General features: G+C 50.0%; 2 protein-coding genes across 2 annotated transcripts in view; one reads left to right on the plus strand and one right to left on the minus strand.

Annotated features, from left to right (window-relative positions):
- The first annotated feature begins 1,989 nt into the window (after window positions 1–1,989).
- Window positions 1,990–15,338, plus strand: LOC128726372 (protein phosphatase PHLPP-like protein). The gene is made up of 8 exons (XM_053820177.1): window positions 1,990–2,550; window positions 3,667–3,958; window positions 4,033–4,337; window positions 7,653–7,954; window positions 11,970–12,123; window positions 12,192–12,344; window positions 12,412–12,565; window positions 12,637–15,338. The coding sequence occupies exons 1-8, from the start codon at window positions 1,990–1,992 to the stop codon at window positions 15,336–15,338; spliced, it is 4,623 nt and encodes a 1,540-aa protein (XP_053676152.1).
- Window positions 15,339–16,532: 1,194 nt separating this feature from the next.
- LOC128727820 (LIM/homeobox protein Lhx3) overlaps window positions 16,533–16,805 on the minus strand; it is a 32,759-nt gene continuing 32,486 nt past the window's right edge. The window contains exon 7 of the mRNA XM_053821763.1: window positions 16,533–16,783. Coding sequence (XP_053677738.1) covers window positions 16,533–16,783 — 251 coding nt within the window. The remainder of the gene's footprint in view (window positions 16,784–16,805) is intronic.

Genomic DNA, 16,805 nt, shown 5'->3' on the forward strand with positions numbered 1-16,805 from the left:
GGGGCTGAGGGCATCGAGAAAATTTTCTTCTCACCCCCGTGGCCGGAAAGTGATGAAGATTCGAGAGACCGAACCGCGGCTCACTCTATCAGAACCCGATAGGGACGGGCTGTTCGCTTTGAGAAAGGAAAACTCGCCCAAGCGAGGCGGCAAAAGAAAATAAAACAAAAGAAAAAAATAGCAGCCCGTGAACGAGGAGACGCCGGACGCCAATAAGCGTCAAGTGGACACGGATCGTCACCACCAGCAACATCACCACCACCACTGTGTATGGAAATGCGGTTTTCTCACCATTCTTCAAATGGGCGAGTAATTTAAGAATTCACAAAACATAATCAGAATTCATTAGGCCCATTCGACGAGGTGTCGCTGTCGGTGGTATCGTTTTCCTCGGTTGGAGGATCGCAACAAAACGCACAGTGCCAAACGTTGGGGTGCGATCTTTGTTTGAATTCTCACTTTACTTCGGTGGGGTGTCGTTTTGTGTTCCCGTTTCCAAGGCACTAAAAACGTTGGGCCTCACGGGGCAACGAGATCGATGGAAATTCCTCATATCAAAGCGTTCGTTTATGAATGAATCCCACCATTCCCCATCTAATTCCCATTCGTCTCACGTACCGCGAGTTCTTCGTGGAGACACAGAGCATGTCTTCGATGTGATATGCAAACATGCATTCCAAAAACCGAGGGTTTTCGCTACAACATTCTAATTAAGCATTCATCTGCTTCTTATTCTGCTGATTCTACCTCTGCTTATCCACTGCACCTCTTAGGAATATGTTTATTCTACACGATGATTGTGAATGCTTCTGTTCACGACCGCATTGTCTACCGAGTTAATAGAGATATAATAGTTAGCAATGAAGAGACAATTGTCAGGACATAATAGGAGACATTGTGCTCAAGTTGACTATCGTAAGATGTCTTGTTAGGAAGACTGGCTTTTAACAGCTTCTCTACATCAACGATCGTACAAACCGACTTTTAATTTCTCCATAATAGCAGCTGAATTGTATTAACGTCAATTTTGCTTCACTACGCAGCTAAGAAAGTTCTCATCATGGACGAAACTTGCTGCCGGTTTTAGTAACGCTATCTGAAGGAAAAGCGCCCTCGAAAATTCTAATGTTTGCTTCTTTTATCTCCCGGTCCTGCGTGGTTTCACGATCAGCCTTCTTGGTGTGGGGGTTTCGCACATCGATCGTGCCCCTCTTTGACCCCGTTGTTCTTTACGTGCCTGCGAGGATTCCACCTGTGGCGCATCATTTATATGTCGCTTATGTTGGGGCTCCCCTAGCTATTGGCCCCGTCGTTTTATTATGCTCACCATCACCGACCATCGCTATCTCGCTCTCACACTGTCTTTCCAGAGGTGCAGAGGGGCCACATCACCACCCACCGTCACGTACGCATCGTGGACGAAAGGGCCAGCGCAGGTGAAGCGTATCGGGTTGTTTTAGTGTTTTTTTTTCTTGCTCCAGTCGAAATTTATGCGCTATTGCGCTCCCATTCTCACCTACGGTTGGGTTTTCCTCCCCATCCATAACCCCCACGACGAGTGAAGTAAAAATCAAGTGGTTGACGGAAGAAGGGAAACGATGGAAAGCCCACTGGCCGTGGAAATACTACGAGGGGTCTGTCTCGCTCGCTCTCTCTCTCTCTCTCTCTCTCTCTCTAGCGTTGTGTTTGTCTCCCTGTGCGAGCCCACGGTGGAGACTTCGGACCAGCCAGACCAGCCATCGAGCCTCCATTCGTATGCTGGAGATTCGAGCGATCGGCTGGTGGCATCGTGTTTCAGGTGAAGGTTTTCCACGTGCGTTTTTCCCTCGATCAAGTAGCCGTTTCCAACCCGTGTGCGTGAGTGACTGATCGATTGAGTGGTGCGATCACGTTTGGTGCGTTCTCCGAACGGAAGAGGCGTGAAATGATTGTTACAAGTGTGATTTAGTGCGTGCGTTTGTGTTATTTTGGTGGAAAATTCTAGTGAAAATGGTGGTGAGCACGAGCACACCCATCGGGGTGGCAACTGGTGCTAGTGGAGGCCTTGGAATGGGATCGATCTTACGCACGTACAAACCACGCACACCACGTGGCTCCATATCGCGATTCCCAAGTGCCGGCAAGTTATCGATCGTCAGTGCCGACATCAGTTACGACGAACCCAACCCGGGAGACAGTGATGGCAATAATAATCGCTTACCAGGGGCGCTAGAACGTGCTGATGAAGTTGACACACCAACGGCCAAGTGGACGGTCAATGTTGGTGAGAGTGATGGGAAGTGTGCATACAGACTGGCGGAAGCGAATGGTCGTCCTGGGGAGACATCCTGCCCAAGCTCGTCCGGGGTCATCATCGGAAAGCCGGTCAACCTGATGCTGTCAAAGATGTCGCTGCTGTGGAATACGAGCGGTTGGTTGAGGATCTACTGTGGACCGGATCGTAGCGAGATCAGTGCCGACGATCGGAGCCGTATGATACACGTCGTCACGACGGCTACTACGTTGGATGTGGTCAAAGACATGAACCTGCCGGGAGACTACACGCTCTGGGTAAGCTTCACGCGTTGGGGTGCCGACAGGAATGCACCCGGATTGCAGATGCACTCGCGTGGTGAAAGTGTCGCAGTGATGGGACGATGGTTTTTGCCCACCAGAAGGAGTGGTTGGAATCTCTAATGAGTTGACGGCAGGTCGACATCCCTTTCGTCGAGCTGATTGATTGGTTGCTCGGTGCGTTCGTATAATAATTTCAACGCGGTCTCGGTGGAAGAATTGCAGAGAGTGAAGTGATCATCGCGAAGGCCATTCACCCTCAACTCGCTCATTCAACATTCTTTTCCGACTCCTTCAAAGACGTCGTTTTACGTGGCGGTTACCTTGTCGCTTGTTCCGTGAACATCCACAGTGCAAACGTGCTATTTAGAACTTATCGCGAGGTCGACAATCGCCGGAATCTGTCGCTTATCGTGGGAATCACCTGCAAAAGAAGGTAGAATGGCAGGCAAACGAGCGTGAACGGTTGTGAGAGCGTGCTATTTAGCGGTTAATTACCTCCAAAAGCGCGACTATAATTAGCAGATGTTTACGCGATTAGCGATTGATTGTGTTTCGGTTTAGGTCCGGTGCAGTATGAGCTATTTATGGGCACGAATGGCGCCCATGATCGTTGCTTATGAAATCTGACAAATTAAATCAGATGTTCGCAGGTGGAGGCCGCAATGGCAGATCAAATTGGATTGCGCAAGCGCCTGTTAAACACGGGAAGACACGAACATCATATCAGCTCGGTTGCGCTTTTTGACAACCGCGCTACGTAACCGAAACCTTTTCGATTTCGAAGCTAACGATGCCACGAGCGTGATCGTTAGTTCGTCAAGGAAATGCACCCAGACGGACCTGATTGCGATCAATGCAATGGTCGCTTGACAGCACAATGAACGTTGTGCTCTTGAAGCTCACCTTCTACTGCCTCCCGTCGTTAGTTCTTCCTCGATTACAACCGCGTAGTAAAAGTGAAACTGCTTCTACGCCCATCGTTTCCACTGCACTTCCAAGTGACAGCATCTCTCTTTCGCATGAGGCGATGCATTTCTCCGGTCGTAAAGTGTATGAAATTATCTGCACCTCTTTGCTCTCCATTGATCGCGCTTTCTTTCGCGATCGTAGGTCCAAATCGGTGGAGGTCGCACGAGACGGTTGGAGGAAAACGAGTATCCGCTGTTGGTGCAGGAGGAGTTCTTGAAGTCGCTCGGTTACTTTGATGAGTCGCGTCGGGCCCGGCTTGGCATCGATCCGGAGTTGAAGCACCTGATCCGGTTCCATATCGGACCGGCTGAGATTCCGATGTGTAAGGGTGTGCTGCGATCGGGCATGGTCGAGGTGTTGAAGGGTTCCATGTTCCCGCAATGGCGCCGGCGCCATCTAGCCATCGTAGGAAGCAAGTTGATCCTCTTCCAGGGTAAGTGTTCATTGGCACGTGGCGCTAGTGACAGCTGTGACTGACAGTTCTCTCTCTCTCTCTTCATTTGGCAGGAACTTCCGCGATTCCACCGGAAGTGTACGAGTTGGCGGGTGCAAATGTGTTCGAACACGCGCCTTGTGACAATCGACTGGTGATTAAGATCGTCCCCAAGTGTGGAAGTTCATCTAGCGCCAGGGATAGCCTCGATCGAGCGTCATCGATTGTCAGTGTGGAGTTCGGCGAGTTCTCAGGAGCTGCTGGTGTATATCCTGGATCATCAGCGTCGGCGGTGACGGCGATAGATCGTGACACGGTGCTGTTTCTGGGCTTCCGTGAGTCTTGGGAGCGTGACCAGTGGAGCATCTGGTTGTCGATGGTAAGTTCCGTTCCATCCCGAAAGGTTTGGGGTTTCGTTCCGGACCACCTGCTATCGGGGGTTTGCTTTCTCTCAAGTGAAGATGAGCCCAACACGAGACGGGCTCGAATGAATTCTTGGTGGGAAGGTCGGGTTGAGCAAAGTGCATCGAGTTGGTCGTTTCCGTGCGTTTCGGATCGATGGACATTCGGCGTACGATCGCGCCTGGGTTTCGTATATAAAGCGTGCACTAAAACCTCGAAAACACACGACGCAATCTTCCTCGCAAGAACGCACGTGAAGGGAGGAGGTCCGTACGATTTCACTGCGCTCGAATGCATCGTTGCACCGCGACCGGGAACTCCGATGGAGGGCTTTGTTTGATCACGTTCAGCTTGTGCGCTTCTCTTTGCGTTGAGCAATCGGTGGTTGGTTCAATTATTTGCAACACAAATTGATTGCATTGCTCGCGGTAGAACGGTAAAAAGAGGTTTAATTTTCTTCGACGTGCAAGGAGGCTAGATTTTTTTGTCGGTTTTATTCTACTTAATGGACCGAGGTCTGGAAGTGATAACAACGTGGTGCCGTTTTTAGAAACAAGAAGGCAACATGGACAGTATTACTGGAGTCTTGTTAACAAGCATGTAGGATGTTTCACGGCAGGCTACCACTTAGGTTTCTGAATCTATTATATTCATATTGAATTGCGTTCGAAAGCAAAATGCCCTCGAAACGATTCCTAATTAAATAAATTAAACTAACATTGTCCGTTTTCGGTTGTTAACCTTTAATTGAAAACGCAAACGCATACGCGCAACATACGGGGCACCATTTTGCACAAATTGAAATATTTAACTGCAAATCCGCGCGCGGGAGCATAAAACCAATCGCAGCCGCATAAACCGAGGAAGCACAAACAAAGGAAAAACCTATTTTCTGCTCGTGAGCATCATGTGAGTCACTAGCGCCAAGCCAGTACGGTACCTCGTGGGATGATAGGCCGTCGTTAAAACGTACGAAAAAAGCACCCTCCAAACCGTTGGCAACAGGTAAATAGCGTTAGATACGCTTCGGAGCTTCCCGAGCCACCAAGTTCCACTTGGTCCTGAACCGTGACGTTTGCACCCTTCGTATGATGACTACGATGATGATGATGATGATGATGATGATGAAGATCGCGTATGGTTGATCTTTCAACGCACTGATCGTCGGTGGCTTCCGCGTGAAGAAGCAGGACCGATTTTCCACCTTGTTCCGCAACGAAAGTAAAACTTACCCAACTCCAACCAACCAAATATGATCGCGACGGACCTGACGGACAAAGGAAAGAGGCCGCAAATTCGGTGGTGCAGGATTTAAACAAGACAAAAAATCCTAATTCGAAGGGGAAGCAACTCGTAGCGGAAATGGAAATGAGTCAACAGCTTAGCCCCATGTGGCATTTCTCTTTCACTCACCAGACGGTGTTTCTGAGGTTTTCCAGCGTAAAGGAAAAGCCACACGCCACGAAGCGTGACAACTAGGGGTCCACCCTGCGGTCGATGGGATTGTGTCATAAGATGCGAACCACACGATACGTCCATCGTCCTTCGGTCGGTTTGGGGTGTTTCTTTGACTGAGGACCCAAACCGCCGTCGGTTGCGTCGGTGGTTCCGAAACATTCCAACGGCGCGTCATAAATTAAATAACTCCACCGTCAAGTGCCCGTGCGCTTTGTGGTGGCGTCAGTTTGGTGTCGGCTCGAGTACGCCCAAACATTTTATTTTCTGCGCAATCCTCGAGCGCAGGCTTAGCACGTCAATGCGCTTGTCACCGTGCGGCGTTCGTCACGTGATTGACAAATCTGACAAATGTAGATTGATGTCTTTGCTTGTAGTACACGCGTGGTGTCGCAAAATGAACGAGACGCGAACGAGACGGCAACGAAGCGCACCGGTGGTTGCGTAAGGACGTTAGTTAAAACAATTAATTAAAAAATGTCATCAATGGCGGAGGAGGTTTTCGCTTCCCGCAAGGAAATTTAATTTGCCGCCAAGCTGCGAGGGCGTCCGGGATGTTTAAATCAAACGCGTAGATTTGATGTCGGCTCGCGAATGTGTCGTAAGGGTGACCACGCACGCTCGAGGTGGGTGGAGAAATGAGTGAAATTTCCTTTTCTTTACCGGTGGTTCGGCCTCGGTGGCGCTGCTGCTCAAAGCACCGTAGCACATAGCTCATGCATGCTGCACTAATTAGGAGCTACGGTTACAAAATCCATACATATATGAGATGCGGACATAAGTTGCTCGTTCGGTGGGATGAAGTAAGCACGCACGCTCATCCATTCAAATGGGCCAGTTGTTTAAGTTGTTGCTTGTTACAAAATCAACCCCAAATTGTCTCTAACTCTCTAAGAGGTTCCTCCCAAATTGGTCATCCTGGTGCATGCAAATGCATCGGAAGTCACGAGAGCCGTTTCCGGTTGTTCACAAACACACCACGCCACACCACCAGTTCTGTTCGTTCGCAGGGAGTCAACAAACCGGCACATTCAGAGTAGGATGACATCGGCTAAATGGCGCTGGCACGTGCGATACGTTGAAACAACTGGGCCGGAATTGTTCGTGTGCGCACGCGGTTCCAGTAGCACCAAGTCGTCCAGGTGGGAGGCCCTCAAGGGAGGCAAAAGGGCTCGGCTCGGAAAACTTGCTAGTCACCAATCGTTAAGCAGCGAAACTATCCCGGCGTCTGGGCCAAATAATTTTATGTAATCACGTGTACCGTACACTTAAGTGTGCGGCTTCGTCGCTTGTGTCGCTCGTGCCATCTGTGTACTACTTGGGCGAAAAGCGTGGCGCCCAGCGTACTGCTCCCGGTGGACCATTTTGAAGTCGGTGAGGTCGGTGTTCTAGTCCAGTTGCCAACGGGCGTTAGGTGGAGTAGTACGTGTTGCCTGTGGGCTCGTCGGTGTGATCGTGACTCGAGAAGAAATAGTGCTGTGGAAGCTTAGAACCGAGCTATGGTGCTGGGCAAGTGCATCATTAAAACGATGGGCGATGGGACGTCCAGCTTAAAGTCGAACAAAAGTCGCGTCACATTTTCCGATATGGAAACGATCGAGCTGGACTCGCTGGAAATTGAGTTCGATAAGCTCGATCACATCCCGGACGGTGCTGGGCACATCGATGGAACGGATGGCTGTCGATTTCATGGTCGATTTAACGTTAGTTTCGTTAGAGTTGAAGATTTATGGTGTGCTTATGTGGTGCTTTCTTGGTGGTGGAAATAATAAATAGTGGTTGAAGCTTGTGAAATACTCAAGTGTACCAGAAGTGTTGATTAGATTCCGTTTTTTAGGACGAACCAGACCGCAGCACCAGTCAGCGGTTGGATCTGGATGACTCAGGCTTGCAGCAGATACCGGATGTGTTCCTTCAAGCTCCGGCATCCGTCGAGGAGCTGCTTGCCGGCCGCAATAAACTGCAGGAAATAGCCCTCCGAGCGTTGGGTCAATTTACGTATCTCAAAGTATTGCGTTTGAATGGGAACGCACTGAAGGATTTCCCAGACAGTCTGTTCAATTTGCGAAGCTTGCGGTTGTTAGATTTGAGCGAAAATGAGATTCGTAAACTGCCCGACAATATAGGCGCACTCAAGAAGTAAGTATTATTTTCTAGCTGATAATTTTAGGTAGTTATCAGAGAGGGTTATTGTTCGTTAAAACAAACACGTTCAAAGTTTTAGCTGTTAATAAGCCTGGTTTAATTTAAGTCACGTTTGTAACGATGTGCAACGGTCGATTTCAAATTTTCGCTGTCCGATACTGACAGATGAACATGGCTGATGAACACACCAGATGAACGTTGACGCTTGGTGTCATTTAGTATGAATCGCAGTTCGTTTTGGGAAAGCAGCGACATAATGTGCCGTCTTTGTCGCTCCTTTGCTGAAGCGTTTACTTATGGTTCATTTTGATGATTAGCTCACGTTCATGATGCATTCATTTTGAGTTCATCTTAAAAAAGCGCAGTGTTGTACTGTTCTACGTATAACACATTCAAAAAGTATGTTAAGTTGCAGTTGCATTTATGGCGCTTCTCCATCCTGTTACAAATCATGTGGCAAACTCGTTTAATTATTTCTTGAAGAACAAATCGAAACGACGCAATGGCACGAGTCAGCTGCGATATTCCTTTGGACTAAACAAAGGAAATCCACGGTATGGACAAAAAATCTTTTCCATCCAAGGCAGAGTATTCAAACGACACATGCCGCAGCAGCCAAGTGTCGATTCCAAGGCTAGTGCGGTACCAGGGCACCTTAATGGCAAATGAATTAATTACGCATGCATGCGCGAAGGTACCACGGTTCTGCATGAGGAACCTTCAGCACACTTGTCGTGACCTATCAACGGTAGCTCGTGGTCTTCGATGGCGTTGTAGGATGCGTTCTTGTGTGCTGCCAGTCAAAAGTGATCGTTGTCTGAGATGAGGACTCACAAAAAAAAGACTCACTAGTCCTACCGGGTGCGTCCACGATCATTCCGCGAATGTGACATCATTTTTTGTTTAAGCCGGCTGCCGTTCGTAAGGTTGGTTCTGTTCTGGGCTGTGCCGAATGCGAACTTCCGGTGGGTGCGCACTCAAGCGGATACTTAAAATTAGTCACTAACATACGACGGAGAAGATGGTCGGGCAACAGCTCCGCAAAGTCATCCCCCATAAAATCCACCATTCCTTAGCCAAGTAAGTGTGTGTTTGCGCGCGAGAGAGTTGGTGGATGGTACAGACAACGGCAAGCAGCAGGTCTTCGTAGGTCAAGCTTGAAAGCGGCACACGGCAACGGTTCAGTTTCACTCGGTGCCTAGTGTACGGGCCAATGGAGCTCGAGGAGTCAAACGAGACGCTACCGACGCCCAGCGAGGAGCTGTATTTTTTATTCCTAGTGGCCGCCCGCGCTAGTGCGTAGTTGGGAGAGTTAGCCATTCGTGAACGGGCCCACGTTGGTGCTGTACTTTAACTAGCCTGTGTTTAGTTTTGTCCGAAGTGTACCCCACGATGGAGGTATTTTCGTGTCCGTACCATGCACTCATAAAGCGGCACTAGTTTCAGTGATTGTGTTTTGGATTTGAGAGTTTTAATATTGTACAGAGTGCCAGTGACAAAGATTCTGCCAAAATTCTGTGTTTCTGTGAACCGAACGTAAGAGTGAAGCTTATAAAAAGGGCTAAAACGCTAAAGAAAGCGAAAACCCTTCGCATCGGTTGACCGTTGGCATAGGATGCTGGCCGCCATGTTGCAATCTCAGCGTGCGCTGGAGTGAAATGCGCACGGAACCGAAAAAACGAGGTGTGAATTTCGAAACATCCGCTGCCGTATGAGCGTGAAGATTTTTAAACGTTGATAGTTTATTGACCACCGGAGCAGAGACTCCTCTGGGTGGTGGGAGATTCGTTTTCGCGCCAGCACATGTGTCGGACCTTCGATTGTTTTGTGGCCAGTGAGCGGTAATTGTGCAATGGACGGTTCGAATGATTTCAATGCCCGACGAAGCGGGGAGTGTGCTTTTCAAGCTATCCTTAGCATATGAGCGTACCCCTTTCAAAAAGCGTGATTTATTGTTGGTTTAAGTAAGCACCGTGAACAGTTCTAACAGCGTGCGTTACCTGCAATTAACACGCAATACCGCTCGAACCCGCGATCTTGGGGTCCTAGTTGAAAGGAACACCCGGCGTGACGAGGTAGGTTATTTCAAAACCAAAACGAACCGATAAGGAGAGGATAAGAAAGATGAAGGCCACTACGTCGAATGGAGAAAGGGAAACTCGCTCTGGTAGTGCTTCATCAATGCGAGAAATCGTTTGGCGAATGGCCAAACGCCTCACACACACAAGATGGAGGAAGATTTCGTTTTCTAATTGCACTTTCCGCCCGTAATGGTCGGTGATGATGTCGTTTTTACTGCCTTTGCGATGGCTTATGGACATGTTTATGACAACGGTTGAATATTTTAACGAAATGGTGAATAATGTCGTGGGGTGTAGAGAGCGTTTTTTTTTTGTTTCCCTGAGCTCATTCTGCGTATCGAATCAAAAGTAACTATTCGTTCAAGCGGTTTGAATTTAAAGAAAAATCTTCTAGCCAAAAAAAACCAACACAAAGTACTTTTGCGAGAGTGCGTTAAGCTACGCTACGATCGGTCCGATAATGCTGGACTTTGTATGAAAACTTGTTGGTCAGTAGACGAACAAATGGCTGAAGGCAGCATAGGGGCGGAATTCATTAGTCACAGTGTGCTGACTCCTTGTTTTGAGTTTGAGGAACACTTAGTCGAACCTGATATGGAGGTGTTGACTATGGTCGATCCTAATGCGATGTCGGTGGATAAGTCTCATGAGTTTGTGGCATCTGCTGACCTACATTACGTATGTAAAAATGTGCTCCTACGACGCCCTTACAGCTCGGATACACCCACCACCCCAGGTCAACCAAAAGAGAGGGCACCATCGCGCGATGGAATCGAACGGGCGGATTCACGAATTTACGGCACGTTGAGTAATGTTCGAAGAAAGGAGAACGGTTCATGAAAACCAAATACCACCCCAATGCAGACAAACGCGGCCCTCACATCACATAAGCGAAAAACTGCCAGCGGAAAATCACCTCGAAGAGTGGGAGCACTCGTGCAGACGGTGGCCTTTCCAACGTTGCAACGTACACACCTTTGCTGCACCGACGAAGACGGAATTTCCCGGGTGCGTGGGTTGGACGTTGCTTTGCCGAATGGTATTGGCTTCGTTCGTTACAGCAACCCCAACGGTACGGTTTGTGTAGCTGGCTCTTTTTTTTTTGGTTAAATTACCTTTAGTCGCAAAGGCACATAAGGACAGAAGAACTTTTCCAACGTAGGACGGACACGAGACGACGGGGGATCTATTGTTTATGGTCACGAGAGCGAATCAGCATTGATTGAAACCGATCTGCGAGGGAAGAGTATCTCGAGCGTTGGATGGGCCAGCCTCGTGATCTACCGTGCCCTTTCTGATCGTTCGAAACCTATGGTGGTATGATTTAGCGTCGCCCAGAAAACACAAGCATCGGTTGTAAAATTATGACCGATATTAAGTGACCATGCCGCAGATTGATTCAATCCGTCCAGCTGGAAAGAAAGTGAAATCCACCTCGCTTATTGGCAAGGAAACAGGGAGACGCGTTTTTCAATGCTTCGTGAGACGGCATACATATGTGGCGTGTATAAATATGGCCAGTTGGTCGTAAGTGAGGCGTGAAATGGAGGGTTTCTTTCTCCGGGATACGGGAGCATAGTTATCTCATTTACATAACGACTCCCGCGCACCGAACCGTGAACAGTGGTGACTCTTTTTTTTCTCTTCATCTCAATCTTGCGGAATCGAGAGCTAGGAGGAAAAAATCCGAGACGTTTGATTGACATGAATGCGGACGAAATCGAAGACACCGCGAGTAAATGTCAAGTGTGGAATTGTGTTGCAGAAAGAAAAGCACGATTGTGATGAAAGTGGCTACTTTGTTCGAAACGCCTAGAAACTGGTTGCTAAGGATGCAATCTGATCGAACTGAGGCGGCTCCATGGATTGATGACGGAGACTTGAAATGGATCCCAATTTTAATGTTTTTCCACAATATTCTCATCTAGCTTGGAGGAGTTTACAATCGAAAGGAATGAACTACGCGAGTTACCCGACAGTTTGCAAGGATTGGCTAGTTTGAGGGTTTTGAATGCGGCCTACAACCAGCTCGAGCAAATACCTTCCTTCATGGTGAACAACATGCGTTCGATGAGTTTGTTTGTACGTAGTCGAATGTTTTTCTCAGTCCGTACTTTTAGACAAAATTTGAATCACAACCTTTCTTATAGCAACGAAACGACTCACTTCGAAATGGACATCTACAACAATCGCAGCTGCGAGACGCGGCCCAGAAGAGCGAGGAGAAGACGGACATTCCGTTGACGAAGGTCAACTTGAGGGGGAATCAGCTAAAGGGCAGCATTATCCTTGGCAACTATGGAGTAAGTCACGTGTACAGTTACACGAAGGAATAGAAAGGTATAAAGTTTTGTTACTATTTTCCTACAGCTCCTCACACAACTGGACGTGAGTGAAAACTCGATCGAGGTGATGGACCTGTCGGCGTTGGATAAGCTGGAAACGATACAGTGCTGTCGGAACAGTTTGCGAGAGCTAACACTCAGTGGGAGAAATCTCCACTCACTGATAGCTGGCAATAACAGTAAGGACTTGAAATGATTTCCCTATCCATCTGTAGCAACTGATTTCCTCTCTTGGTGCTTTCTGTTGTAGATCTCACAAAACTGTCTGTCCGTGCGACACCGATCAACCTGAAGCACATGGACCTCAGCTACAACTGTCTGCAGGAGCTGCCAGACTGGTTGGTCGGATGCCACCAGCTGCGAACACTGTACGCGAACAACAACCAGATCCACACGATCTCGGAGCATCTGTTGAACAACGAACACGCCACGATCCAGACACTCCACCTGGCGTACAACCGGTTGGCCAGCTTCCCACCGATGGTGAAGCGCAAACTACCACTCCAGAAGCTGTACCTACAGTGTAACCTCATCGAGGACTTGCCCGAGAACTTCTTCATCGCCTGTGAGCGGCTGACGATCCTGAACGTGTCCAGCAACAAGCTCATGACACTGCCGATCATATTCGGGTCCGGTTGCAGCCTCGAGCGATTGTACGCGACCAACAACTCACTCACGGATCGCGTACTCGACTCGTTGATCTGTTTGCCACGGTTACGTGTCCTTCACCTGGGGTACAACCTGCTGACAACGATGCCAGAGACGTGTATCAGCTGTTGGGGAGATTTGGAGGAACTAGTGCTGTCGGGCAATAAGCTGCGCCATCTGCCGGATAACCTCGCTAACATGGCCAATCTGAGGGTGTTGCGTGTCCACTCGAACCAGCTTCAGACGGTGCCGAGTCTCGGTCGGACGATCACATTGCGGGTGCTAGACCTGGCACACAACCAGCTGGATAAGGTGAACATCGTCTCGTTGGTACCACGCAACCTGCAATTCCTGGATCTATCTGGTAATCGGCAGTTGCAAGTGGACGCACAACAGTTGAAAGCTTGCCGGACGCAACGTCCTATGGCACTGGTGGATGTTTCGGGCAAGAACCGGCCCTCATTACCCACGGCTCCACTGCCCTACCAGGAGCACGAGGATTACGAACCCTGCTGGAAGGTGGGCTTCGCCGAAACTAGCGGTTGTCTACCGAAGTTGTGCATCGCTCAACTTCGACTGCCTGGATTCTGCAATTCCGAGGGTCTTTTCGGGCTGTTCGATGGTGAATCGGGGAATGGCGTACCGAATCTGCTGGTGAAGACGATCCCCAAGATCCTGCTGGAGGAGCGCACGGTGAAGGAGACAGCAAACGACTACATGAAGTATACGCTTCTGTCAGCTCATCGGGAGCTAAAACAGCGTGGTCAACAGGAAGCGGTCAATGTGACGCTGTGCCACATCGCTCGGAGTCGGTTGCCTACGGAAGCGATGAGTTACATTCCACAGACAGTGGCCGGTGGCCGAAAGTTTATCCTGCGTGTGGCCACCGTCGGTGAGAGTTCGGCAGTGCTGATCAAGCACAACCGCTGCGTGATGCTGAACGCAGGCAGTCCTGGGAGGAAACTTGGCTTGAGTGCGAATTTTCCCGTAACCGTACCGGATCCGGAAGTGCAGGAGGTGGTGCTGGGTGATGCGGATGAGTACCTGGTGCTGGGTAATCGGAAGCTGTGGGAAGTCATCACGATGGAGACGGTTGCGGAGGAGATCCGCAAGGAGGAGAACATCCTGTTGGCGGCCAAGCGTGTGCAGGATATCGCGCAGAGTTACGGTGCCGAGGAGAACCTTAGTGTGATGATCGTACGATTCAACAACCTCGGTACGGATGTGGACTTTCTGATGCGCGAGTTGCGACAGACGATCCGCAAGAAGCCGGCTCTGTTGCAGGGCGCCTCAGGTGGAGCGAGTGTGATGGCGGGCTTCTGCAAATGTGGGTGTTGTTGCGAGACTAACAACAGTTGCTGTCACTCGGGAGCTGCTGTCCAGTTCGTGAGACATCCGTCTGGACGGAGTGATCGATCTTCACCGAGTGGTCAAAGTGACCAAACGAGTGGCAGCGAGACGGTGACTCTACACGGACTTCCGCGGGTTGCTGGTGCTGCAGGATCCTTGGTCAGTCGACGTCCTAACACGGCCTACCTAGCGAATGAACGGCGTAGTCTGCGAGGTGGCGTCGTGCGAGCGGTTCGAGCCAAGATCGAGGAAGAAAAGGAAAAGGACGGCGTAGACGAGTCAGACTCGGCCATGTCGGAAGAGCAGTTCAAGTGCTGGGAGTACATGCTGGAACAGAACACGCAGCTTCTGTTCGACAAAGAGCTCAACACCATCTCGCGAGGATTCATCCCAAAGCGGGTGACGGCTGCAACCGGAAATGGGACGTCTGATTCACACGCCACAAGCTCCTCTGCAGGATCCTCGGGATCTGGGACAAGCAACCTGACGAAGCTGCAGTTGAAGAACCTCTCGACGAGTTCGCCACAGTTGGCACAGCTCGAGAGTGACAGTGGCATGAACTCATCGACGGTTAGCGGCTATAGTGGAGCTACGATGACAACGGCCCGAGCGACGCCTTTTCTGTCGAAGCAGTTCGGTTCGACGCGTTCCTTCCATCCGAGCTCCTCCCAGAGCTACTTCAAGCCGATCCAGTACAACACGGCCGCAGCCACGACCGCAGCACCTGGTGGATGTCGTCCTCGACCCATCAACACTGGCCCCAACGCGGCCTACTTCGGGTCCTTGCAGCGACTCATGCCGTACAACTTGGAGTATGATCTGACCACCGTTCCGGACCGGTACGGCTCGAACGGGAATGTCCTCGAGCGCGACAGCACACTGGAACTGGACGCGATCGACCCAGATGGAGGCCGTATGCGACAGTACTGGGGTGTAGCGACGACGGAGCTGTAAAGAAGCTGATTTCGGATAGGAAACGAACAACGGCAACGGCAAACTGGAAACGTGTTAATCGCACGGCTGTCGATGGCGCTCTCTGTGGAGCCCTCGAGATCGCCGGGAGCCGTGTATTTCTCGTGATCCACTTCCGCCCGTCGGATCGGACGATGTTGGCTTGCCCTTGGTTTTCTTTTTAGCAATAAATTAAATAAATATGTACACATTTGAATAGGATACCGGATGCACTCGTTTGCCTCGCGTTCTTCTTATACGTTACGATGACCTCTAATGGTAAGTAGCTGTAGTTTGTAGTGTATGTATATATATATATATATATGTGGGGGTTTAGATGCCTACACGCAGGACTATCGCATCCTCCGATTCCGAGAGGTCGTGAGCCTACAGTTCCTGTTCGCTTTGAGTTCGCCTTCGAGTGCACGACTTGTGTGAAGGAATCAACCACTGCAATACTGTACATTCTGCGCCAGGATGCTGACCATCCTGCTGCGATCTTCGATCCTCACTTCGACACCCCAAGATCGATCGATTTTGATTTTTCTGGCTTTTGGTTTCATCTCTCGCATCGTGCTTTTTCGTGTGGAGTTTTAATTGGCTTTTGGGTCGGGCCCTAAGGAACGCACATGGAACGTTTAAGGGAACGAAGGACTGCTGTCTAACACCTGCCGGACACCTGCAGTTCCGGCACACTGCCTGCCTGCCGGACGTTTACGTATAGATTGGACTACCGCGCACTGGGTCTCGTCTTTTGTGTTGGGTTTTATCTGCTGTGGCACCGCGTTCCACCATGCGCTCTAACTGACGGTGTCCACGACGACTAGCACCGGGTGTGATTTAGATTAGTTAACCTACCACCTAAGCTTATTCTCCTTGCCTTCGGACTAGTTCTACACTCATACACTGGGCTGGACCAGCTGCTGCTACATGCTTTGATTGTTTCGGGTGGTGCTGGAAGCGAAACACGCTAAGAGAACAGAACGGAACGAACTGAATACCCTGGACTGGACCACCGTATGGCACTTTGGACTACGCTTAACTTAACGCTAAAACAGCGAGAAAGGAAACGAACGAAAAACAAAATGCCATCTACGACCTGGCAAAGCAAAACTGGAAGTGACTGGAAATGATTGCTCGTAACTAGTGCGACTTGCGATGCTGGAAGCGCCTCACGGTGGCTGCCTTACGCCGGCATCAGTAGTGTAGGGCCGCTGTTCCGTTCTGAGACTGCTGGGCAGGTGGATTGGCGACCGTACCGGACGCTCCGGAAGAAAGCTGCGTCTGCGTTGGTGGTGGTGGTGGACAATCGCCAAGCCAGGAGTCGGGACTCGGCGGGAAATCCGGATAGCCGTGCGCGGGACTAGAATCGTTGCTGAGGTCCGACACTGCGCTACCGTGCAGCCCAGGGGGGCGAGTTCCAGGGTGCATTGAGTTTAGTGGTTGACCTGGTTGATGAGACATGACATC

The sequence above is a fragment of the Anopheles nili genome, chromosome 3, assembly GCF_943737925.1.
Source record: "Anopheles nili chromosome 3, idAnoNiliSN_F5_01, whole genome shotgun sequence".
Taxonomy (NCBI): Eukaryota; Metazoa; Arthropoda; class Insecta; order Diptera; family Culicidae; genus Anopheles; species Anopheles nili.